General features: G+C 39.7%; 1 protein-coding gene across 8 annotated transcripts in view; it reads right to left on the bottom strand.

Annotated features, from left to right (window-relative positions):
• KDM4C (lysine demethylase 4C) overlaps positions 1–22149 on the bottom strand; it is a 447252-nt gene that overhangs the window by 16394 nt on the left and 408709 nt on the right. For 6 of the 8 annotated variants that reach the window (XM_077817658.1, XM_077817659.1, XM_077817657.1 and 3 more), the window contains one exon: positions 20729–20899. The exons of 1 other annotated variant lie outside the window; for it this stretch is intronic. In XM_077817658.1, the coding sequence (XP_077673784.1) occupies positions 20729–20899 (171 nt within the window). Of the gene's footprint in view, positions 1–8027; positions 8184–20728; positions 20900–22149 lie in introns of all 8 variants that reach the window. One more of the 8 variants, XR_013346208.1, reaches the window with a different exon arrangement.

Genomic DNA, 22149 nt, shown 5'->3' with positions numbered 1-22149 from the left:
GAGAGCATCAGCAGATTCCTTACTTAGCTGGTATATATACACAGAAAGAATTTAAAGGTTTACTGTCACCTTTGTATCACCGAACTCTGGGCTTAGCTCCTGGTATAACATATGCTGGCTTTGAACCACTCACTGTGTGGGATGCTCTGCCAGGCCAATATAGCCAGAGAACAGAGCACACCATTCACACACTCACCCACATTTCTACACTCGGAATTGTGTGACGGACCACAGAAGAGTCTTTATGTCAGCTCTGTATTAGCTGAGGGTTGAAACCTTGTGCAGGCACTTTTCCTCCAGGGCCAACTCAGCGAGCTATCCACCCACGTAAAGCAGCCCACAGGTTCAAATTATGACTCCAGTGACAAATGAAAGTGAATGTAGTGGGAACATCCTAATCTGTATTGGCTCCCTGTCAGTCAGCAAATTGTTCGGCATTAATGACGGACCTAGAACGGGAATAGCAGGGCTGTTGCAAAATAGGATCGAGGTACATTGACAATTGTTTGTAGTTTGCCCAGCACCTAGTTGTTAGACTAGTTACCGCAGTAATGCTTGCCATTTTGAGAGCAACAAATTCACACCACATATTTTCAAAATATCATTTTACAACACATCTCACCCTTCATTGTGCATTTACACTTGAGAACATATCAGACTGAGAGATGAAAATTAGCTTCTCTCATTAATCGCACTGTTAAACAATGGTATACCAATTGACATTTATTAAATATTTGTGGATGTTTTTCTACATTTTCAAATATATTGATTTTTATTACAACACAGAATACAAAGTGTACTATCCTCACTTTATATTATTTTTTTACAAATATTTGCACTGTAAAAATGATAAACAAAATAAATAGTATTTTTCAATTCACCTCATACAAGTACTGTAGTGCAATCTCCTTATTGTGAAAGTGCAATTGACAAATGTAGATTTTTTTTGTTACATAACTGGACTCAAAAACAAAACAATGTAAAAACTTTAGAACCTACAAGTCCACTCAGTCCTACTTCTTGTTCAGCTAAGTGTGCTTACATTTACGGGAGATACTGTTGACTGCTTCTTTTTTACAATGTGACCTGAATGTGAGAACAGGTGTTCGCATGGCACTTTTGTAGCTGGCGTTGCAAGATATTTACGTGCCAGATATGCTAAACATTCATATGCCCCTTCATTCTTCGGCCACCATTCCAGAGGACATGCTTCCATGCTGATGATACTCATTAAAAAAATAATGTGTTAATTAAATTTGTGACTGAACTCCTTGGGGGAGAATTGTATGTCTCCTGTTCTGTTTTACCTGCATTCTGCCAGTCTTGTTCTGTTTTACCTGCATTCTGCCAGTTACAGCAGTCTTGACTGATGACCCAGCACATGTTCATTTTAAGAACACTTTCACAGCAGATTTGTTAAAATGCAAAGAAGGTTCCAATGTGAGATTTCTAAGGATAGATACAGCACTCAACTCAAGGTTTAAGAATCTGAAGTGCCTTCCAAAATCTGAGAGGGACGAGGTGTGGAGAATGCTTTCAGATGTCTTAAAAGAGCAACACTCTGATGTGGAAACTACAGAACCCGAACCACCAAAAAAGAAAATCAACCATCTGCTGGTGGCATCTGACTCAGACGATGAAAATGAACATGCATTGGCCTGCTCTGCTTTAGATTGTTATTGAGCAGAACCCGTCATCAGCATGCATGTCTTCTGGAATGGTGGTTGAAGCATGAAGGGACATATGAATCTTTAGAGCATCTGGCACGTAAATATCTTGCAATTCCGGCTACAACAAAGCCATGCGAACATCTGTTCTCACATTCGGGTGACACTGTAAACAAGACGTGGGCAGCATTATCTCCTGCTAATTGTTTGTCTGAGCGATTGGCTGAAGTAGGACTGAGTGGACTTGTAGGTTCTAAAATTTTACATTGTTTATTTTTGAATGCAGTTATTTTTTGCACATAATTCTACATTTGTAAGTTCAACTTTCATGATAAAGAGATTGCACTACAGTACTTGTATTAGGTGAATTGAAATATACTATTTCTTTTGTTTTTTACAGTGCAAATATTTGTAATAAAAAATAAATAAAGTGAGCACTGTAAACTTTGTATTCTGTGTTGTAATTGAAATCAATATATTTGAAAATGTAGAAAACATCCAAAAATATTTAAATAAATGGTATTCTATTACTGTTTAATCGCGCAATTAATTTTTTTTAATTGCTTGACAGCCCTACTTATCACCTGTTATTTACATCCATGAGCGATAAACTTATTTTGTTGCTAGCCATGTCTCCTAATCCCCAGATGTAGTCCACAAGTTTGATTCAACCCATGAGCCCAAGGAAGTGCAAACTGCATCCCACTGAGCTTGCTGAGGTAGCTGTGCTTCCGTGGGCAGAGATATCCTCACAGGAGGACAGATGGCATTACAGCCACTGCCATCCCTTAGAGGCTCTCTCAGAGTGACAGCTTTAAACCGTGCTCAGTGTCGCACAGGTGCCTGGCTTGTGCAGTCTGATGAGATATGCTGAAATGTGTGTGTTTTCTGACCCCAGTCCCTCCCAGCTGGCTCCACCCACTTTCCCGGTTGTGCTAGCCAGTTTCAGGCCTCCAGTATTGACAGGGTAGTAGGCAACCTTCTTTGTTACACTACCCTGCTCTTGGTCAAACTGAAGGTCCGCAGCCTGGGTTCCAGCAGTGGAGTTATTCCCGTGTACCAGACTAGTTCAGGGATTCTTAAACTCATTAATAGCATGAACCACATCATAAAAGAAACACTCTCACAACTGTGAGAAACACTCTCACCTCCCATTTACGATGGCGCTGAAAACACCAGCTACCATGCTTTTATTTTCCCTCCTTTACCTTTATTTATTTAGAATTATAACATAAAAAGAAAAACAAAGCCTGCCTGTGTGCCTTGGACATAATTTTAAAACTACTATACAAAATCATCAGCTTCTCTAAAAAACAAACGATCTACTTGTGGTATCAAACCAAAAAGTACCTCAATGTAATTACAAATACTAGCCTTGATTGCTTCTCTCCCGCTCCACCTTCCAAAAGACAAGCTTGCAGCCTATGACTGCATAACATTCCTGGGATAAGCACCATAACTGCTCATATGGAAATGTAACAGAGGAAAGAATTTAACATCTTTCAGTTACTTTTAGTCCAACTTACTAGCTAAAACTAAGGAGAGCCAGCTCTATGACCAGCCAGCTGTCCAGAGACCACTAGCAAATGCTTTTGAGGATTTCAATGGTCCATGGAACAATTTCCGGGAACCGCTGTACTAGATATCCTGTATTCCATTCCACCATGAGTTCATTACTTCTGTCTATTCTATCACTAGTTTGTTTTTAATATCATCTCTTGTATTAACATACTGTATTATCTTACTATTGAAAAATTGATTCCCACATTTTCTTCTGGGGGAAGGTTACACACATTTCTTAGACAGACCGAATTGGATACTGTTAATTTGAAACATCTAATCTGTCAGATGTATAATTAACAGCAAGGCACCAGAAAAATGGGATCCTTTTAGCTCTCCCTGTACCAGATGTAAATAATCTCCAGACTCAGTAATTTCTGGGTTTGAAGTGTAAATCACATACATTTGCTCTAGAGTTTCATATAGTCTGTGCAGTAAATGAAACTGTAACACAGCTCATCTTATGCCACATTAGTGGATCTAACCTGCTGGTACATAAAGCACCAATCAGCTGTGGAATATCGGAGTCCAGCTGTTTATGCTGTTATGAAAATTCCTTTATTAACTTAAATCACAGAACTGTAAAAATTTTAAAGCTTTTTTGTGTGGCTGTATTAAGGTTAATCTAACCTGTTGTAGGCAGCATTCAATTTTGGGTTCATTAACTGCTTTTCCAATAAGAGAAAATAGCAAGTATTGCTTTAACAATAAATATCAGAGATATATTTACTGAAATATCGTATTTGCCTCTCAATACAGTGACTGACAATAGAATTGCTTGTTCAAACACTTGTGAGCCTAACTCTATGATGAAAATGACTACTTTTCATGACAATATACTGGGCAGCAAGTCAGGGGACTTTTCTAAAATTTTCTATAGTGCCCCACAGTCTTAGTATCAAAGTGCCATACAGATAAATTAAATCTGCATGGCAAATTCCTAGTGAACTTCATGGAGTGTGAAGGACTCATGAATACTACATGTTCTATGTGTTTGTCTGGATGTTGTAAGTGGGTTTACTATATGAAAACATGGGGTTAATTCAGGAAGAGTTTGACTGCATGTAGGTACTAAAGAGAACAAAGGTTCATTGGCCAACATGTGTTTTCAAAATCCTTTTTCTCTTATGTTACGTACTTTGTTCCTACTGTTGAAATGAAACAATACTTCAGTTCAAGAAATCTGTCTGGTCACTGTCTTTACCTCTGTTCTCTTTCCTGCCTGTTTGCATTCAGTCTTTTGTTGAATTAACCCTATTTTCATACTGTAAATCCATTTACATCAAAGAGATGAACATACAGAACATATAGTATCTGTAAATTATTGTAGTGCAATCTCATCTCCTTCATATGCTGTTTTTAGTTCTTCTTGCTCTGTTTATTGGCCTGATACAAAACCAATTAAAGTCAATGAAAGGCTTCAACTGGGATTGAATCAGGCCTCACAGAACACTCTATTTGGTACATATAAATCATTACTTTAAAATTTTTTATTTCAGTGATGCTGCAATAGCTCTATCAAAGAGCAAGGTCTTGCAGCATGGCCTAAATTTGCTTGGGCTTTGGAAAAGCCTGTTCATCTCTAGGAGCTCATTCTACAACTGAAAACCCTTCACCAAGCACAGATTATTCTCACATCTCCTTTAGGCCCAATGCAGGAAAGCATCCCTTGGCAGGAAAACACACATGTGCTTTCCTGCTTGCAACACCTAAGTATAGCTCTTCCGATCTTAGATGAGATGGAGAAGAGGACTCCTGAACAGAAGGATTAGCATGTAGACCATTCTCAAAGTATGCCAAAGACAGCTGCTTTTTGGACATTTCAAGTTCCGTTTTAACTGTTTTGCCTGGCAATATCATTACAGAATTTGGAATGAATATATTAATAATTATTTTGGGAATGATACAACTATAAGAACCACTGGGTACTTCTGGGCTTCACCCAAAGCAGCACAGATTGAAAAATGAATACATTCCTCTGCCACATCTTCAGTGAAGTCATACTGAAAAGAATATTCTGTGAGCTGGTCATCAAAATCAATGGGACTAAAGTTCAATGCCCACAAGAGCATCCTCTGTAGATGTGGTTCATATTTGAAGGGAGTGGCTAAAAGAAGCCGCAAGATAAAGTGGAAGGGGAAGAAAAAATACTGTGCTCTTTAATGTTTGTATTGTGCTATATTGTCTTGTGAGTAAGGAAGAAATTATTTTATGGCTAAGAATAATAGAAAAGATTAATTTAAAGAAAACTGTACCTGAAGGATACGAAAGTAAGCTAACAAAGGAAAACACTGATAGAGTCCAAGTTAGGTATTTTATTAAAAAAAGAAAATGTGTGTTTAGCATTTTTTCAGCAAGGGAGGGAAGTCAGCTGTTGTAGACAAGGGAATACAATGCAAAGGATCTAAAAGCTGTAACAGATCAATAAATCAATGCTTTAAGATTGTACATTTCATCTTAAATAAATGAAAAGCAAAAAGCTTTCCAAGAAATACCTGTGAATAGTCTTAACTAGCAACAAATACCACAGATACATTCCCACTGAATTTACCAGCAGGAAAAGCCCTTCATTAGGCTGGGTAATTTTCTGCCTTTCAACTTTCAAGTTCAGTTTAAAACTCAAGAGGCTTGATCGTTGGGATTAAATGAGTTCCTACTCTTTCAAATTTGCTTCTCTTTCTGTGATTGGTGTGTAAAAATGCATTAGTCAATCAAAGACAGGGAGGCCATGGAACCATTGTTTATACTTAATATAGTAGGAATGACAATGGCCCATTAGATTTTTTTTTTTTGTAAACAGGGGGAAGCTGCAGGCTCACATGGCATTTTTCAGGGGAAAATGGATCAATGCTTGTCCCAAGTTTATGTACTGCAGCAAGACCTGTAAATGCTACTAGAAAACTCTCCCATTCAAAATGGGGAAAATGCCAACCATCATTTATTCTAACTGCGTCAGCAGAGCTGGATTTTGTTAATTGTTTTGATGCAACTGTTATAAACTGTCTCTGTACGTCTGGTCATATCACCCATGGGTTGCTGACTCAAGTGACGATAAAGTGGTTTTGGTGATGGCCACAGATTTGAGCCTCACTCCTGGCAATCTTGTTGTCTGTATGTAAGCAGCCACAGGTTTGTTGGACTAGAACATCTTGTCTGAACAGCTGTATTTTACCTCCCACTTAAGCATGCAATGGTGTGGGGCCTTGCCCTTGAACGGATCTGAAAATTGGATCTGAAATCCTCTGTCATACTGGAGGGGCAGCCAGACCAAACTGGAGCAGCAATGTGACCCCATGCAGCTCCCACACCTTTCCAGTCCTTTAGCACCCAGGGACACCCCAGCTCCTGGGGAGAGGCTGAGCAGTGGACTCCAGGAACCTCCCAGTCCCCAGGAGGATGGGAGGATTAGATCTGGGCTTTTGGCACTTCCTGAGTAAGTGGAGCTGCATGTAGATGGGGTCTAGGCCTCCCAGAACTGCCTGGCCCCTGCTGGGGATGGTGCTCTTCAGCCTGGCCTCCTCTCTGAGTTAGAGCTCAGGGCGGAATGTGGGGCAGGGAGACTGCGGGGCTGGGTGCAGGAAGGAGAGCCTGGAGTCGGGTGTGGGGTGGGGAGGCCACGGGGATAAGTGTGTGGGGAAGAGCATGGACCTGGCTGAGGTTCAATGAGGCGGGAAGAACATGGAGATGAGTGTGGGCAGCATGAGGGGAGCGTGTTTGGAGCTGGGTGTAGTGGGAGAGAGCTTGGAAGTGGGTGCAGACCAGGGTAGGGACAGCTCTGGGCCCCCTCCTTAGGAAAATTCTGTTTGCGCCCTTGCTCCCACTCATACTGCTGCATGTGCACCCTGTGGAACTACTTATAGCAAGAAGAAAGAAATCAGTTTCCATCTTGATAAGATCAAGATGTTTCTGCAGAAGATTGCTAAATCCAGTTCTACCAGCTGCTCTCACACAGGGGGCTTTGAATGGAAGAGGAGGATGAAATGTTACATTGTAAAAGATACATACAGATGGTCATGCTTTCAGGGATCAGACTGACTTCCATAGTCACCGGAATGTTCCTGATTGCTAGGCGAGAGTGCCTTTTTTCAAAAACGCCCGGTACTTCTTGAACAGAGCACCATAACACTGTAACATTCAGGTGTCTATAACAGTACATGGAGATTGCAATTTTCTTTGCAATTGCCACAAAAATAGATTAGGAAAAAACAGAAAGAGAAGAAATGTACTTCAGATACTGAAGAAAAGCCTACACAGAAAAGACTACACTGGAAATATTGTTCATGTTTATCACTCCGAAAGGTTGCCTCTGTAAAGCTGCCAAGGTCTGAATAAGCATTGGTTGTCTGTCTCTCTCTCTAAGTCACACAGGTTCTAACACCTGACTTAGTTGAGATTTCTAAATTGTATTCATGAACTGGCACAAGTGGATCTATCTTTCTAAACTGACTCCTTTCTCTGATCTTTTGAGGGCACAGGTAATATCTTCTTTCCATATTCACTACAGGTCAGTTTTTATGTAATTTATTAAACAGTTTTTATGTACACTACAGAGAAGGGCCATATTACAGACCTTCTTTGTAGTTTACATAAACTATTATTATTCCGCATTATTCACCTATGCATCACCATTATGCACCATATGCATACCATTTGAGAATATGGTATTAACAGAGACAGTGACATCTGTAAGAAATCAGGTTCCCCATTATATTAACAGAGGGCCCAAGCTAGCAGCCTTTACTCACATAAGTATACCCACTGATGCCAATCTCATTTTAAACAGTCAGTTGGACTACTCACCTGTGTAAGGCTGTAGTGCTGGGACCCATTTTTTTAAAAACAGTTTTGTATTATGCGGTACTGAAACTCTTAAAAACATTTCTTCCTGTGTCAAATATATTTGTCACCTTGCAAAAACTGATGCCCCGTCACTGCCCCTGCTATCCCTTCACCCTGCTATGGGGAAAAAAAAAAGTCAGTACATTTCTGGCTTATTCACATCCTTGTTTTTCACCAATATAATAGATATGAACAATGGTCCTGGAAAGACGTCGTTAACTCATGCTTCTAATGCTAGTTAGCTATGTGGGTCTATGACACAACAGCAGAATAAAAACATGGGAAGGTCCTGTGTCTATGGAGGTGGAGGAGAGTTATTTGCTGGTGCAGTGTTTTAAAGTAGCTATTTAGAGTCTGTATGAAATTCATTTCCCTTGAATCCTAACCATTTAAAGATAGGTCAAATTTTGGGCCTAACCTTGACAGTGGAAATTACTTGTACTAATTAATTTGACTAAATTCATTTTAGCCATTTAAATACATTTTAGCTATCTAATTTAGCATTTTGATTCATGCACAGTTTTTGTTGAGGTAAATATTTATTTTATTGAGCTGCATCATTTTAAGATAATAAAAAGTATGAGAATTTCACTTGACAACACCTTGCCTAATTCAACCTAGCTCAGACTACTTGCCGAAGGAGGTCTCCTTGGAATATCTCCACTTTAATGTGAAGTGAAAGGATTCTGGAAATGTTTATACTGTTATGGATTAAGGGATTTTAATTGTGGCAATGCACAGGCATAACCACAGAGGTTGGAGTGAAAGGGGAGACAGATCCACCTCTCCAGTTAGAAAAATGACGTTGATAACTGGTGACTCTGATGTCCCTCTCATTCTTTTTGTTTTTCTTTCTTTCGTTGTTAACTGCATTGATATGATCATCTATGGTGTTAGATTCCTTTTCAGATTTACTAGACTATGCAGAACTTAATCTTCTGACAGATTTTCTGACTTTTTACAACTTGGCTAAAATAGAATACAAATAAAGATCACGAAGAGGCACTGAACAGATATGTGCTCTAACTTTGGGAAAGTTAATATCTAGATGACAGGTTTCAGAGTAGCAGCCGTGTTAGTCTGTATCCGCAAAAAGAAAAGGAGTACTTGTGGCACCTTAGAGACCAACAAATTTATTTGAGCATAAGCTTTCATGAGCTACAGCTGAGCTGAGCTGTAGCTCATGAAAGCTTATGCTCAAATAAATTTGTTGGTCTCTAAGGTGCCACAAGTACTCCTTTTCTTTTTGTTAATATCTAGATATGTACTTCAACAGCTCAGACTCACCTTGAATACAGTCTGTATATTTGGCACAACCCAAGCTTATCTGCTGCATATCTCTGCGTTACCACATGTTGTACCATGTACTAAAGAGGCTTTACAAATCAGCCCTGTCAACTATGATAGTTATATATACCTATACATGCAACACTGTACTACCTCTACTAACTTATCCTTAGCCAAAGTTGTTCAAGTCCCCACTGAAATGTGTGAGGAAGTAAGGGAAACATCACAAATTACAGCCCACTCAGCTGCTGTGGAGCAGTAGATAATAAAGAGTTCTACACAGAAACACAACAGGAGAACATTGGGTCCAGTTTTCAAAATCTGGATGCGTACAGACAGGCACCTAAATCTTATCCCACCTCTGCCACCATGTCAAGGTTCCTTCCCCACTCTGAACTCTAGGGTACAGATGTGGGGACCTGCATGAAAACCTCCTAAGCTTACTTTTACCAGCTTAGGTTAAAACTTCCCCAAGGTACAAACTATTTTACCCTTTGCCCTTGGACTTCCACTGCCACCATCAAACTTTATCTGGGTTCCTGAAAAAATGTAGTTTGGAAACGTCTTTCCCCCCAAAATCCTCCCAACCCTTGCACCCCACTTCCTGGGGAAGGTTTGGTTCTAAATCCTCACCAATTTGCATAGGTAACCACAGACCCAAACCCTTGGATCTTAGAACAATGAAAAAGCATTCAGTTTCCTTACAAGAAGACTTTTAATAGAAGTAAAAAAGAATCACCTCTGTAAAATCAGGATGGTGAATACCTTACAGGGTAATTAGATTCAAAACATAGAGAATCCCTCTAGGCAAAACCTTAAATTACAAAAAAGACACACAGACAGAAATATTCATTCTATTCAGCACAGCTGTTTTCTCAGCCATTTAAAGAAATCATATTCTAACGCATACCTAGCTAGATTACTTACTAAGTTCTAAGACTCCATTCCTGTTCTGTCCCCGGCAAAAGCATCACAGAGACAGACCCAGACCCTTTGTTTTTCTCCCTCCTCCCAGCTTTTGAAAGTATCTTGTCTCCTCATTGGTCATTTTGGTCAGGTGCCAGCGAGGTTACCTTTAGCTTCTTAACCCTTTACAGGTGAGAGGATTTTTCCTCTGGCCAGGAGGGATTTTAAAGGGGTTTACCCTTCCCTGTATATTTATGACAGTATGCTAGCAATTGATTTATGTATTTTAATTATGAATCAGTTGAACTGGGCTCCTAAATCATAATTTAGGGCTTAACTTTAGGTAACTAAATTTTAAAGCTGGACCCATTATGAAGTGCTGTTATAATTAGAAAAAAACCTAACAATAATAAATTATGAACATAGAAACTGGAGTTAGCTCTTCAACGAGTGGGTTAGTATACCAGACACCAGTTGTGCCTCAAGGCCCCAGCTCCCTCCTCTCACCCTCCCTAGGACCCCACAATCTTCCAGGGGCAGTGTTTAGAACACATCCCACTATTCCAGAAGACACTACCACCACTAGCAGCAGGCACAGGCCTGCAAAGCCTCATAGCCTTGTGATGATAGCAGACCAAGATGTGTGAACTTTTCTCACCACCGACCCTGGAATCATTTATTTCTACCATCACCAGCTTTCTTCTCATGTACCACCCCTCTGCCTTCTTAAATCTCTCCATCCTGTCGCCAGGTATCAGACCCTCCTGCTTTCCATTTGCTGGCTTCAGTCTTTTCCACTAGGTCCTTCCCCTCCCTCTCCTCACTCACCCCTCACTCTTTCTGCGTCTCTTCTTTATGCCTCTCTTGCTATATTGATCAGACCCTCCAGTCCACACGCCTTCTAAATCTTCACCTCTCCTCTACAAACTCCTTGACTTACCTCTTATATGCCCTTTTACAGTACTACATAAATTAAAAGTAAAAGCTACTAAAATCAAACTATTAAAGATAAACTCTCCTGTTCCCCTTATCTATATGGTGCTCCCGGAAATGCTGTTTAAGTCCAGAATGACTGTTCAATGTAAGCTGCAGTCCACCTAACCTTTACTTCTAAGACTGGATCAAGCCATGGCACTAACTCATCAAAGCCTTTGATTTTAGGTACTAATTGGTGAAGTTTCTGAAAAACAACCCATAGAGATTTCATAATGCCTAAAACCCAATCAACCCTCCCTTTTATTCTGGAGCAGTGAAGTCAATTTAGCAGGAGGATAATATGAGGATGCCACGGCACTCACAGAAATTAATTAAATACACCTTGACTGGGAATGGCTACTTCAGAAAAAGCCTAAATAACATGCAGAAAATTATTTGGCGGCTGAGGTCTCTTGTTCTCACTAAAAGGTTTTCAAGCAAATTTACAAACCTTCTCCAGGAAAATGCTCAGCAGCAAAATATCAGCATGGAAGCTCTATAAAAATCTATAGAAATAACATCATTATGGAAGGTGTGAAAATTAGACCAACATGTATGGCTGCTGGACTTCTGCATACAAATGGTCTTCCAGCTGTCTTTAGTTGAATGGTATTAAGTTATAGCTATAATTTTTCCCTCCTGAATTTACAAATTTAGCTTAATGCAGTATCCCACCATGCAGCTATCAAAATGCTCTCATTAGCAGACTGCTCTCTGTAGTAATGGAAATTATCTGCAGATTGTTTCAAACAGGGGCTTAACACAGTATAAAGTGCGGGGAAGGGGGAAATAAAGAACTGAACACATGGTGTGAGAGCTGTCATGATAAGTCAGCTCTTAATGTATAAAATACAGGGGAGAACAGGGCTCATGTGGCAGAGCTGCAAAGATGACTCAACTGGGGTTCCCTGGGTAGACAGAGCATCACCAAGGATTGAACTGAAATGTCAGCAAGCCCATTCTGTTAATGCACTTAATAAAAGCTGTCTCTTCTGCTTATTTTAGTTTAGTGTGCACTTGCTTTCAGCTTTGGTGTAAGTGATTAAGCTTACAAGCGACTGTTTTATAAAGAATACGACAAACATATTTACTACTAACACCTCTGATTTAGACTAGCTTGTCATATAGACAGGTAAGGCATCATAGTTGAGAAGAGTGAATATATTTTATTTACTCATGCCATTAAACGGAAGGGAAGTAAATTGTAGAAACTCTTTGTACACATCTCATGATGTTAAAATGCTGTCAAACAATATTTTGCTTTGGAAAATTGATCATGTACAGTTCTTATGCAAATTTCTAAAATCCAAAAACTAACTTTTCATATGTTCCACATCATGTTGAATGAAAAAGAGTGGCAGTTAATATGCGACAGCCAGAATTTATCTAAACAGGAACGGCTATTCATACTACAAGAAAGCTTCCTATCCCACACTAAAAAGTTACTCAATCACTGAATCAATTGGAAGTCCTGGCTTCCAATCCCAAACTAACAAGTTCACTCAATCTGATGGACTAGTTGCCAAAGCTATCCTCCTACACCCTTGCTCCTCATGACGAAATCATATAACTTGTTCTCTTAACCAGAAAGACATGGCTGGTACAGTCACTCCTTTATTCTTTCTCAGCATATCAGTTTAAAAAAAATAATACTCTCCACATCAGCAGCGTCTTTCACCCAAAGAACTGAAACTTTTACATATATTCATTTAGTCTCTAAATTCCTAAGAGGAAAGGAAGTACTATTATCCCCATTTTACAAATGTGGAAACTGAGGAACAGAAAGTGACCTGTCCAAGGTCACACAGCAAGTCAGTGCATGAACAGAACATGGGTCTTCTGTCTCCCAGTCTCTTCTTCAATCATAGCTGCCAACCTGCCAAGAATTTTGCAGAGACATTTCTAAAAATAAGCCTGAGGCCTGGGCAGCATTTTTTGGATCCAGAATAATTTTAGATTTTTTTCTTAGATAGGTGAGAGAAAACCCCCAGGAACTATCATCCTAAAATGCACCACAACTCTCCCGCAACTCCTGGATTACTGGGAAAAAATTCTGCTTTTGTCATGGTTCCCCCTTCTCCACTCTATTATATTGGCTACCACTATAACCCCCATATTTTCCGTTGCATCCCTCATGCTCTCCATAGCTTCCACTATGCTCTTCACAATCCCCATGACCATAAGCAACTCTGACTGCTAAACAAGAGACTGATAGGACAGGCCACTATTGTTGACAAACATGGATCAATCACTATATCACAAACACTGTTCTTCTGAGCCCAACCTTGAATATAGGTGTGATATAAACATTGTACTTTTACTGTCATAAGCAAGGATTACATATAGTGAACCAGGGTGCATGCTTGCTGTATATAAGCTGCTAAATTTTAAATCTTAAAGGCAATTAAAGTTCAAATTGTGCCATGAGTGGAAAAAAATAAAGCACAAAAGCTTGTTTTCACTTTTTTAATTCTCTCCAGCAGCATTTGCTAAATATTAGGAAGATTTATCTTGTCTTTAAAAGATGATTTTACAGATTATCTTAATTTAAAATCTCACCTGAAGTTGGTTCTATCAGCCTTTCCATTATCAAGTTAGACTATTGTTAGAAACAAGAGGAAGTTATAGACAGGAAACTGTGATAAGATGATACTGAGGTTTATAAAGCCTCAAATGTAGACAGATTCAAAGTTAAAGCTGGCTGTAATCTACCCTATATTCATTGTTTATGCTTAACTATTGAGTCTCCTGTATTTGTAGTGTATCAGGGAACCAACAAACAAACATACAAACAAAAAAGTGTGATTCTGCTCTCACCTACACCTTGGGTAAATCAAGAATGATTCTGTTGAAGTTAATAAAGTTTCACTGTTTTAAATCAGTGTGAGGTCAGACTCAGGCCCCTTGAATTGTATGAGCAGCACTGCCTGGGCCCATGGAGTTACGGATGAAGTGGCAGCCTTCAATCTGACTCTGCTTGTTTAGGTTTTTTTAATAAATTTAAGTCCAAACTTTTAAAGTATCTCAGAAATTCATGTCTGTGCTCTTCTATGCGTGTAAACAGGGACCTGAGTGTGTAAAGAATGACATTCTGTGCGCCAGATTTGTAAGTGTCAATACAAAATTTACAAGTGCAATAAGGTGCTTATAGAAATTTCACAAATAATTATTAAATGTGTTCCTTAATGTTAATTTAATTTGTTAAAAAAATACATACATCTTTCACTCATTATGCAGAATCAGTGGGCCAAGTCCTTCTCACACTCCTTTGAGTAAATGTAATTAAGAAGACAGACAGTGTCAAGCAGACAGAATTGTGCTCAGATTCTTTAAAGCTAATTTTATTAAGTATTTTCCTATTTTCTTTTTAATTTTAATCCTATCACTCCACCAATTTTAGAAATAAAGAGGCAAATTCTGCCCTGACTTTCCCTCAATCTTCTTACCATCACTGCAGTCAGTGGGGTCATACAGATTGTACAGCAGATTTTTTTAATGAAGATCATTACAGGTAGGTTCTTGTTAATAAAAATAGGCCCTGATTTTGACACTGGATCCATGCAGGCAGATCCCTGTGCCCCTGTGGAGCTACACTGAAGTCACTAGGGGTCTGCACAGGTGCAAGGATCCACCTATTCACATCCGACTGTAGGATGAGCCTAATATTGTACATTTTAGTCAGCCTCAGTGGCCCAACTCTTTAGGCCTTCTTTCTTGTTGTGGCCTATGCATGGAATGACTTCCCAGACCAAGCATGACAGGCTCCCACCCTCTCCTATTTAAATCCCCCCCTAAAGACTTGCTGCTTCTGTAAGGTCCACAAACATTAACCCATGTCCGTCAAACTTCCACATTTGGTTGGGGAGAAGCCATGTAATGTTCCAGGTTACCACGGTTACCCACCGTGTTTTGTATGTGTGGGTCTGTTTTTCATCTCCTTGGGGCAGAGGCTCTCTTTATTAATTTGCTTCCTGCATAGCACAGAGCATGTTGTTAGCAGTTAAATAATAAACAATAACAGCAACCTCTGAGACCATACGTGCATTGAGAGATAGGACCTAACTTGGCTGAGCTCTGAAGCCCCAGCTGGTCTGACCTCAGTCGCACTATTCTGCTGAATTTCACTGTCCATAAATCTTTGATGAAATAACAGACTTGAGAGACGGCTAAAGGAAACTTAAAATGTACTGCCATTGCCATCTTTGTCATTCCTTGTCTTGTACATATTTGATTTGCATAAGTCAATGTATGTTACTGCTTTACCCAGTCACTAAATGCTTCTCATTATAGCAATCAGCTGGCCCAACTAATTAAAAATTCTGAAGCAGAGAGTCTAAGATTTTGCTGTGGATCATTTATCTGTGAGGCATGGTGCAAACTTTATGTCTAATTTTACAGGGAAAAGGTCATTTTCAATGGGTAGTGTACTACACTATGCCCCGAGTTTACATATATGTCCAATTATATGTCCAGGGGAAGCAGCCATTCAGGGCACAGGAGGGTCATATAAAAGGAGCTGCAGAGCAAAGCATTAGTCAGTTGCTGCTTGGAGCAGGAGAAGAAAGGACTGCAGGCCTAGCTGCCTGGAAGAGCAGCAGGGCCACGGACGGTTTGCTAGCAGGGACCGGGGGAGCATTGAGGGAGCTCCTGGCTGGTTGCTAGAACTGAGTAGGGACTGAGCCTGAGGAGGGCTGCAGGAAGATGCCCAGGGAGGACATACCAAGGCTGGACTACGTGAAGACCAAAGCTCAGGGAGGGCTAGAGAGAGACACCACCAAAACCCAGGAAGGGCTAGAGAGTGCTACTGAGATATACCCCCGTGGACCGTATACCCCGAAAGGGGTTTGTGCTTGTTAAAATGCAGAGAGTGACTTGGCTGGAGCAGTATCACTGACAAATGTGCCAGAGAACCACCAAAAGGGGTCACCAGAACTAAAGAATGCAGACATGCCCAACCAAAAGGGGGCACTCGCCAGAGGTGGACACCAATGCTGTTACACAGGGGTTGGCACGTTCGTTAGTGAAGCTGTGTGTGAGAGAGAAGTTCAAGCAACAGAAAAAGATAGAAGGAGCAAAGAAGCCCCAGATAAGGTCAGAAAAGTCATGGTAGTGTGTCCTTTTGAAAAAAGCTAAGGGAGAGCTTTTGGTCAAAATGCTAACTGAAGGGGGCTTGGAACTGTAAAAAAAGAAGTTACCCCCTGTTTGATTCCTACTGTGTTTGGGAAAGAGGAGTTTGTACATTCTTTGTAAACAAACAGGATTGCATCAAATACCTGACTCCATCATCAATTTCTTTTCCTAGCAGAAACAATCTGCTAGACCCCAAAAATTGGGGTAACAATTTAAGATCTCAAAGGTTCCAGAGACAGAAAGAAAAAATTAAACTGTGGGGAAGCTAATACCATCACATTACGTATATTAGAGTGTGGGATCAGGAGTTGTTAAAATTTTCATTTCAAACTCTGACAGCATCACAAGGGAGTTATTCATGGACATTGACAGCGCTGGAGAGCTGTGAAGGTGGTCCCTGGCAGGGAAAAACCTTTAAATCCCACCCCCCAAAAAACAAACAAAAAAGCAGCCTCTCCAATTGCTTTGCTATTACACTGAGCTTTTGCTCAAATGCACAGTAAGTAAAAAGTGATGCATTCTATTACAAAGAAAGCAGAAGACCATAATGTTGGTGCTTTGTGAAATTTAGGTGTGTGCTGAAAGCAATAGTAGCCGTCTTGAAAATTTCAGTGATGTACTTTCGCTGTCACATTTCTGAATGGTCCTGTTTCACTTTTCATGGCCAGTAGTGAATTTAAAATACTGATACACACAGAATGATGGACCTTAATCTTCACTAATCTCATCAGTCTGAAGGCTCTTTTGGGTCCACTGGTAAAAGAAGGTGGTTACATTAGCGTCAGCATAATTCTGTTAAGGGCTCTATGTATCACTGTAGGTTTTAAAAAAAAAAAGAGTTGTAGACAAAAAAAATTCATCGGTGACTGTCACATTTGCTTGGATTGACAGACTTTGAATCACGTAGCAATACATCTTTTATCATGGTTCTTGACAGCAGCAGTTTGCATGCTGAGTTTAACTAAGCTGATATACACATTCTTCAGGAATATATTGTTAAGCAGAAATTTCACAGACATTTTCAGAACTGCCCAGAACCACAGTATTTGGGTTTTGGGAAGAAATCCCCTCGGACTCATGAAAATATCACTCTAATGCTGCTCCAAATACTCTCCACTGACAGATAAATGTCTCTTTTTTCTCCTGTAGGAGCCCTTCCTTTCGGGGACCAGTTTACACTGGTATTCCGCATGCTGCGGTGACATCCAATTCATTTCTAGGAGCAATTTAGATTGTTAGTTTTAATCTATAAAGACCATTACACTTTGAGTCCTGGATATGTTGTCCTGTGGCACTTATGATCAGGCAACACACTGACAACCCCTAGATTTGTACATGTGGTGGCGAGTGGTGGGTCATTCCCAGTGGAGTGTCCGTGACTCCGGAATGTGTTTCCCTCCTTGGTCTGAGATAGTAAGAATGTGGTGACCCCCAAAGCCTACAACAAGGCCTATCGGGCTTTCACGAGGAATGGGAATGGGTCATGTCTTAGCTTTTGTGTCAGGTTCAATTTATTTTAGAAAATGTGTTTATATCACAAATTGTATCACAAATGCTAAGGCATTTTTGACAGATACAATATATAAATAGCAAAAACTACATAAATAAACCTGAACCAGCATGTTCCGTATTTAGCAAGCTGCCAGGATTTTCACGTAGAGATGTGTCTGACAGGTATTAAAATACCAAGTTTCACAGCATGTTTTGTTTACTGAAGGAAACCCTGACTGGAACAACAGGGAGAATAGTTACACTCTCCAGTGCAGAGTCTGCTAATTGACGTCGGCCCCACACACTAGGGCAGGATTCATTATGGTGTGCTGAGCTGGAGATGGGTGACAAGCCACAGAGCATTACGTGATGCTCCTCTAAGCAGCAGCAAGTTGCACTTTCAACCCGCTGTTGGCAGCACTTGCTGGAGAATGCAGCATATGTACTGGCCAGGGTTTTTTGGGGGGCCAGGGGACAACGACCCTAAACAGCCTATTTAGCCTGCAGATTTCGTCTCCATTGGGATATGGTACACCAGACAGTACAATTCGCCAGCTGTTTTCTACTATTTGTCACTGAGCTATGGGGAGATCCTTACCTGCTGCGTGTGTAGGATAAAAAGTTGCACTTACATCTTTTACACACCAGCACAGCAGAGGGTAGAACTGAGCCCACAGGTTAGCAAATGCACTGAGGCTTACTAATTTGCAATTTAATTAGTTTAAATGGTCTAACTGAAGAGTCATTTATTTGTGACAGTCTTACAAGGTTGAAACCAGAGGCCCCAAATGCACAGTAAAAAGTAAATAAAAAGCATGTCCTAATATATTTAGCAAATGCTAACACAAAGCAAAGAAAAATATATAGGGGATGGGAACAATGGATTCCCTGCCTTGGCAACTGTTGAATATCTAGAGCTAGAGAAGACAGAGTTTTAGAGATGAGGCTCCCCATCTTCCTCCTTACAAATAAATTACTGTGCCCAACACTGAAATCGTGGCCTGCCTTGCATAAACACAAGTGTGAGTTGAACTGAAATTGTGCTCAACACATACTGCAAAAGCAGAAAGCTCTATCTTTGTGAGCTATCTGAAAAGTGAAAACAGATTAGAAAAATAAGTTCCTCAATAGGCAGTAACATTGCTTTCACACCAGATTTGATTAATAAGTCCTCCCAGCAGTACTAACACCTGATATGCACATTGCGTGGATTATCAAATTTTAGGCCAGGCAGAAGAAAAAATATTCTTTCCTCCCAGTTACTGCTACAGGTATATTATCGAATGAAAACACAACAAGATTTCTCTAAGGAATATGAAATTTGTTTGGTATTTCCATCAAACAATTATATGTTGTTCATCTAGTATCTGAGAAGCACTGAGGCATATCCAGACCTGATTACATTCCTTCTTAGCTCCAGAACAAGCTATCCCAGTAGGGTGGTGAGCAGCTTCTCATCTCTCCCTTTGATACTTTGATGCAGGTGCACACAAAAGAGAGGTTTGTGATAACAATGCAGCCACATTTGCTTAGTATCTTGATGATCCTAAATCAAAAGGCCCTTGATCATTACTGGAGCCTTTCAGAATATTTCAAATTAAGGGGTAAATTTTTCAAAGCGATGTAACAGGGATTTAGCTGCATGACTTCCATTAACACCAGTGGGAGGTGAACAGCTAAATCCCCACTCACTGCTTCGAAAATGTACCCCTTTAAATATCTTATTTCCAAAATGCATTAGACTTTTCAATAACTAAACAGTTGACAAGAAAAACAGTATTATTTCCATTGCCAGTATTTGACAGATAACTGGTTCCAGAGACAAGTTGGTCTGTGGAAAACATTAAAGCTCCCAAACATCTTTATAGGATAGGAAGGCTGAGTATTCTGGGGGGTGCAGCTTCCTGAACCACAACATTCTAACTCTTATGCTATCCTAACCCCCTGCAGCCAGCAGAGAACACAGCTAAGGGAAAGAGGATGTGCATCCTGGCAATCCCTGGCTGCTCTAACAGCCCCTGGGAGTTGTTGGCAACAGGTGCAAGTTATAACACTTATACCAACAAATCAGCACAGCCCAGAGAAGCCTCAGGATCAGGGGACCACAAAGGTGGCTTGACTGAAGCCAAGGATCAGGGCCAATAAGTATGAAGAGGGCGTGAAATGGTACCAAATCAGAATGGTAATGGTTTGCACCCACTCTGCACCCACTTTTGTAAATGATTACACAAGGTGCAAGGCACTGGCAAATGTAATCCAGAATGTCTAAGGAAAACGTGCATGTTCCCCAAATAAGCACATCATGTATTCAGTAACATTCCTGAAAAACATGGAGATTTAAGTGCCTAGGGGAAATCAAAATCTGCATTGCTTTTAGGACTAAACTACATATTCTTTTCCCTGTTGATTTTTATCATTAATAATGTAATCTTACAACTAAACATCAAAAGATGTAAACATGTTGTCAGAACAGATTCCTGAGAGCCATTCTTCCCATTATATATTTGAAAATAGGATTTTTCAATTCAGCATGGAATGTCATTATATTATATCTCAGAGACAGATCAGAGTATGTGGAATTCCCATTCTAATATCCTTTATTAAACATATATTTCTTATTTAATTAAAAGACTTTGGAAGATTAGGTTTGATTAATTTGGTCAAATGGTGGATACTAATTAGAACAACCAAGGTTGGGAAGCCCATTAGAAAATGATAATTCTCTGCAGTGAAAACAACAAACATGAAATGAATATTAAGTCAGTTATCTCCTTTAAAGGTGAAAGGAAATATTCCCAAAGATTCAGTCTGTTTAGCTATGGGTGTTACACTCCTATTATCCAAAAAGAGCAAGTATCTTAAAAAATACTTACTACAATATCTTCAGGGAAAGTGTCCCGACTGAAGGAGCCATCATCAAACATGACTTCATAGAAGACTTGAGATGTCACTCCTATCACTCTGCAACTATAATATCGTGTGTTCCTGTGTTTTGTGATGACAGTCTGCCCCACTGTGATGGCCTTCTCACATGCTTTAGTTCTCTTGAAAGCAAGAATTTAAGAAACAGTCATTCAAAACGGTCACCACTTAGTTTATCAGAACCATGTCACATGATAAAGTACTGCAGTGATCAATCATGGCTCTCAATTTAGCAAGAAATCTTGAAATGCAAAATCTTTTCTTACTACAACAATCAAACTTTCTGTGAAGCATACACATTTACATTTTATTAGCAAAAGAATTACAGCCACACAAGATTGCAGCACATAATTAAAAATATATCTACTATTATGGTGTTTTGGCTCATCTTACAACACAGGAGAACAATTTAAGCAAAACAATTCTGGGACCATTCAGAAATGTTGTTTGCCACTATCTTAAATCCCTTATATCCAGCTCTAGTAGAGATCAGACATGGTGGCCCAAGCTTATACTGTAGAATTTTATTGAAAGGCACTTCTCAAGTTTTGGATTTTCATAATGATATTACTTCATATTTTGCTCACTGGGATGACATCAATAGATACACATCTCGTTTTTGTAAAAGTGGTCAACAGTGATACAACAGGATGCTTCACTAACTCAGAAACAATGCAGAACACTCACTTTAAAACTGCAGATGGTATTGTGCAGTTATAATGATTGTTTATTTTATCACTCACCTTTATGATGTAGCAGGTCAGTCATAACCACTGTTTATTTTCATGTTTCCTCTCTAACTTCCCTAAAATCAGCTATCACCTTCAGAAGCGTAGCCAAGATATACTCTAAGGTCAAATTATGCAAAGATTCTACCTCAACAACTATAGGTGTTATACTCCTATTATCAAAAAAACAAAACAAAACAAAACCCCCAAACCAAACCCCATAACTCAGCAAACGCTCAGAGATGTACATGATGCAGAAAATTGTGCACACCACTTCCCAACTAATGCATCCCAGTGTGCTTCCCACTTGCACAGTGAGCTTCACCATCTGGAGAAGTAAAATCAAGAGTTTCTCATCCTAATAAGACATCTTATGGCTGTTTATTAGCTGTAAATCATTTCATATTGGTTGCTGTGTTTGTGTGGTAAACTGTACTGTCTCTGGCAACAGCTGGGCATCTGAACTTTTCTGACAACAGGAGATGCTAAAAACCACAGCACGATTCAAATAGCATATCTGTATTAGTTAAAATGTTTTGAATTAGAAATATTTACTAACCAGCTTGAAATACTGTATGACATATGCTAAATTAATTACCCAATTTCCTACCACTTTTTCAACTGTCTGTAACCTTTCAAGCAGC

Source organism: Eretmochelys imbricata, chromosome 5, assembly GCF_965152235.1.
Source record: "Eretmochelys imbricata isolate rEreImb1 chromosome 5, rEreImb1.hap1, whole genome shotgun sequence".
In the NCBI taxonomy this organism is placed as follows: domain Eukaryota; kingdom Metazoa; phylum Chordata; order Testudines; family Cheloniidae; genus Eretmochelys; species Eretmochelys imbricata.
Note: the sequence above shows the minus strand (reverse complement) of the source record. Positions and strands in the feature narration are given on the sequence as shown.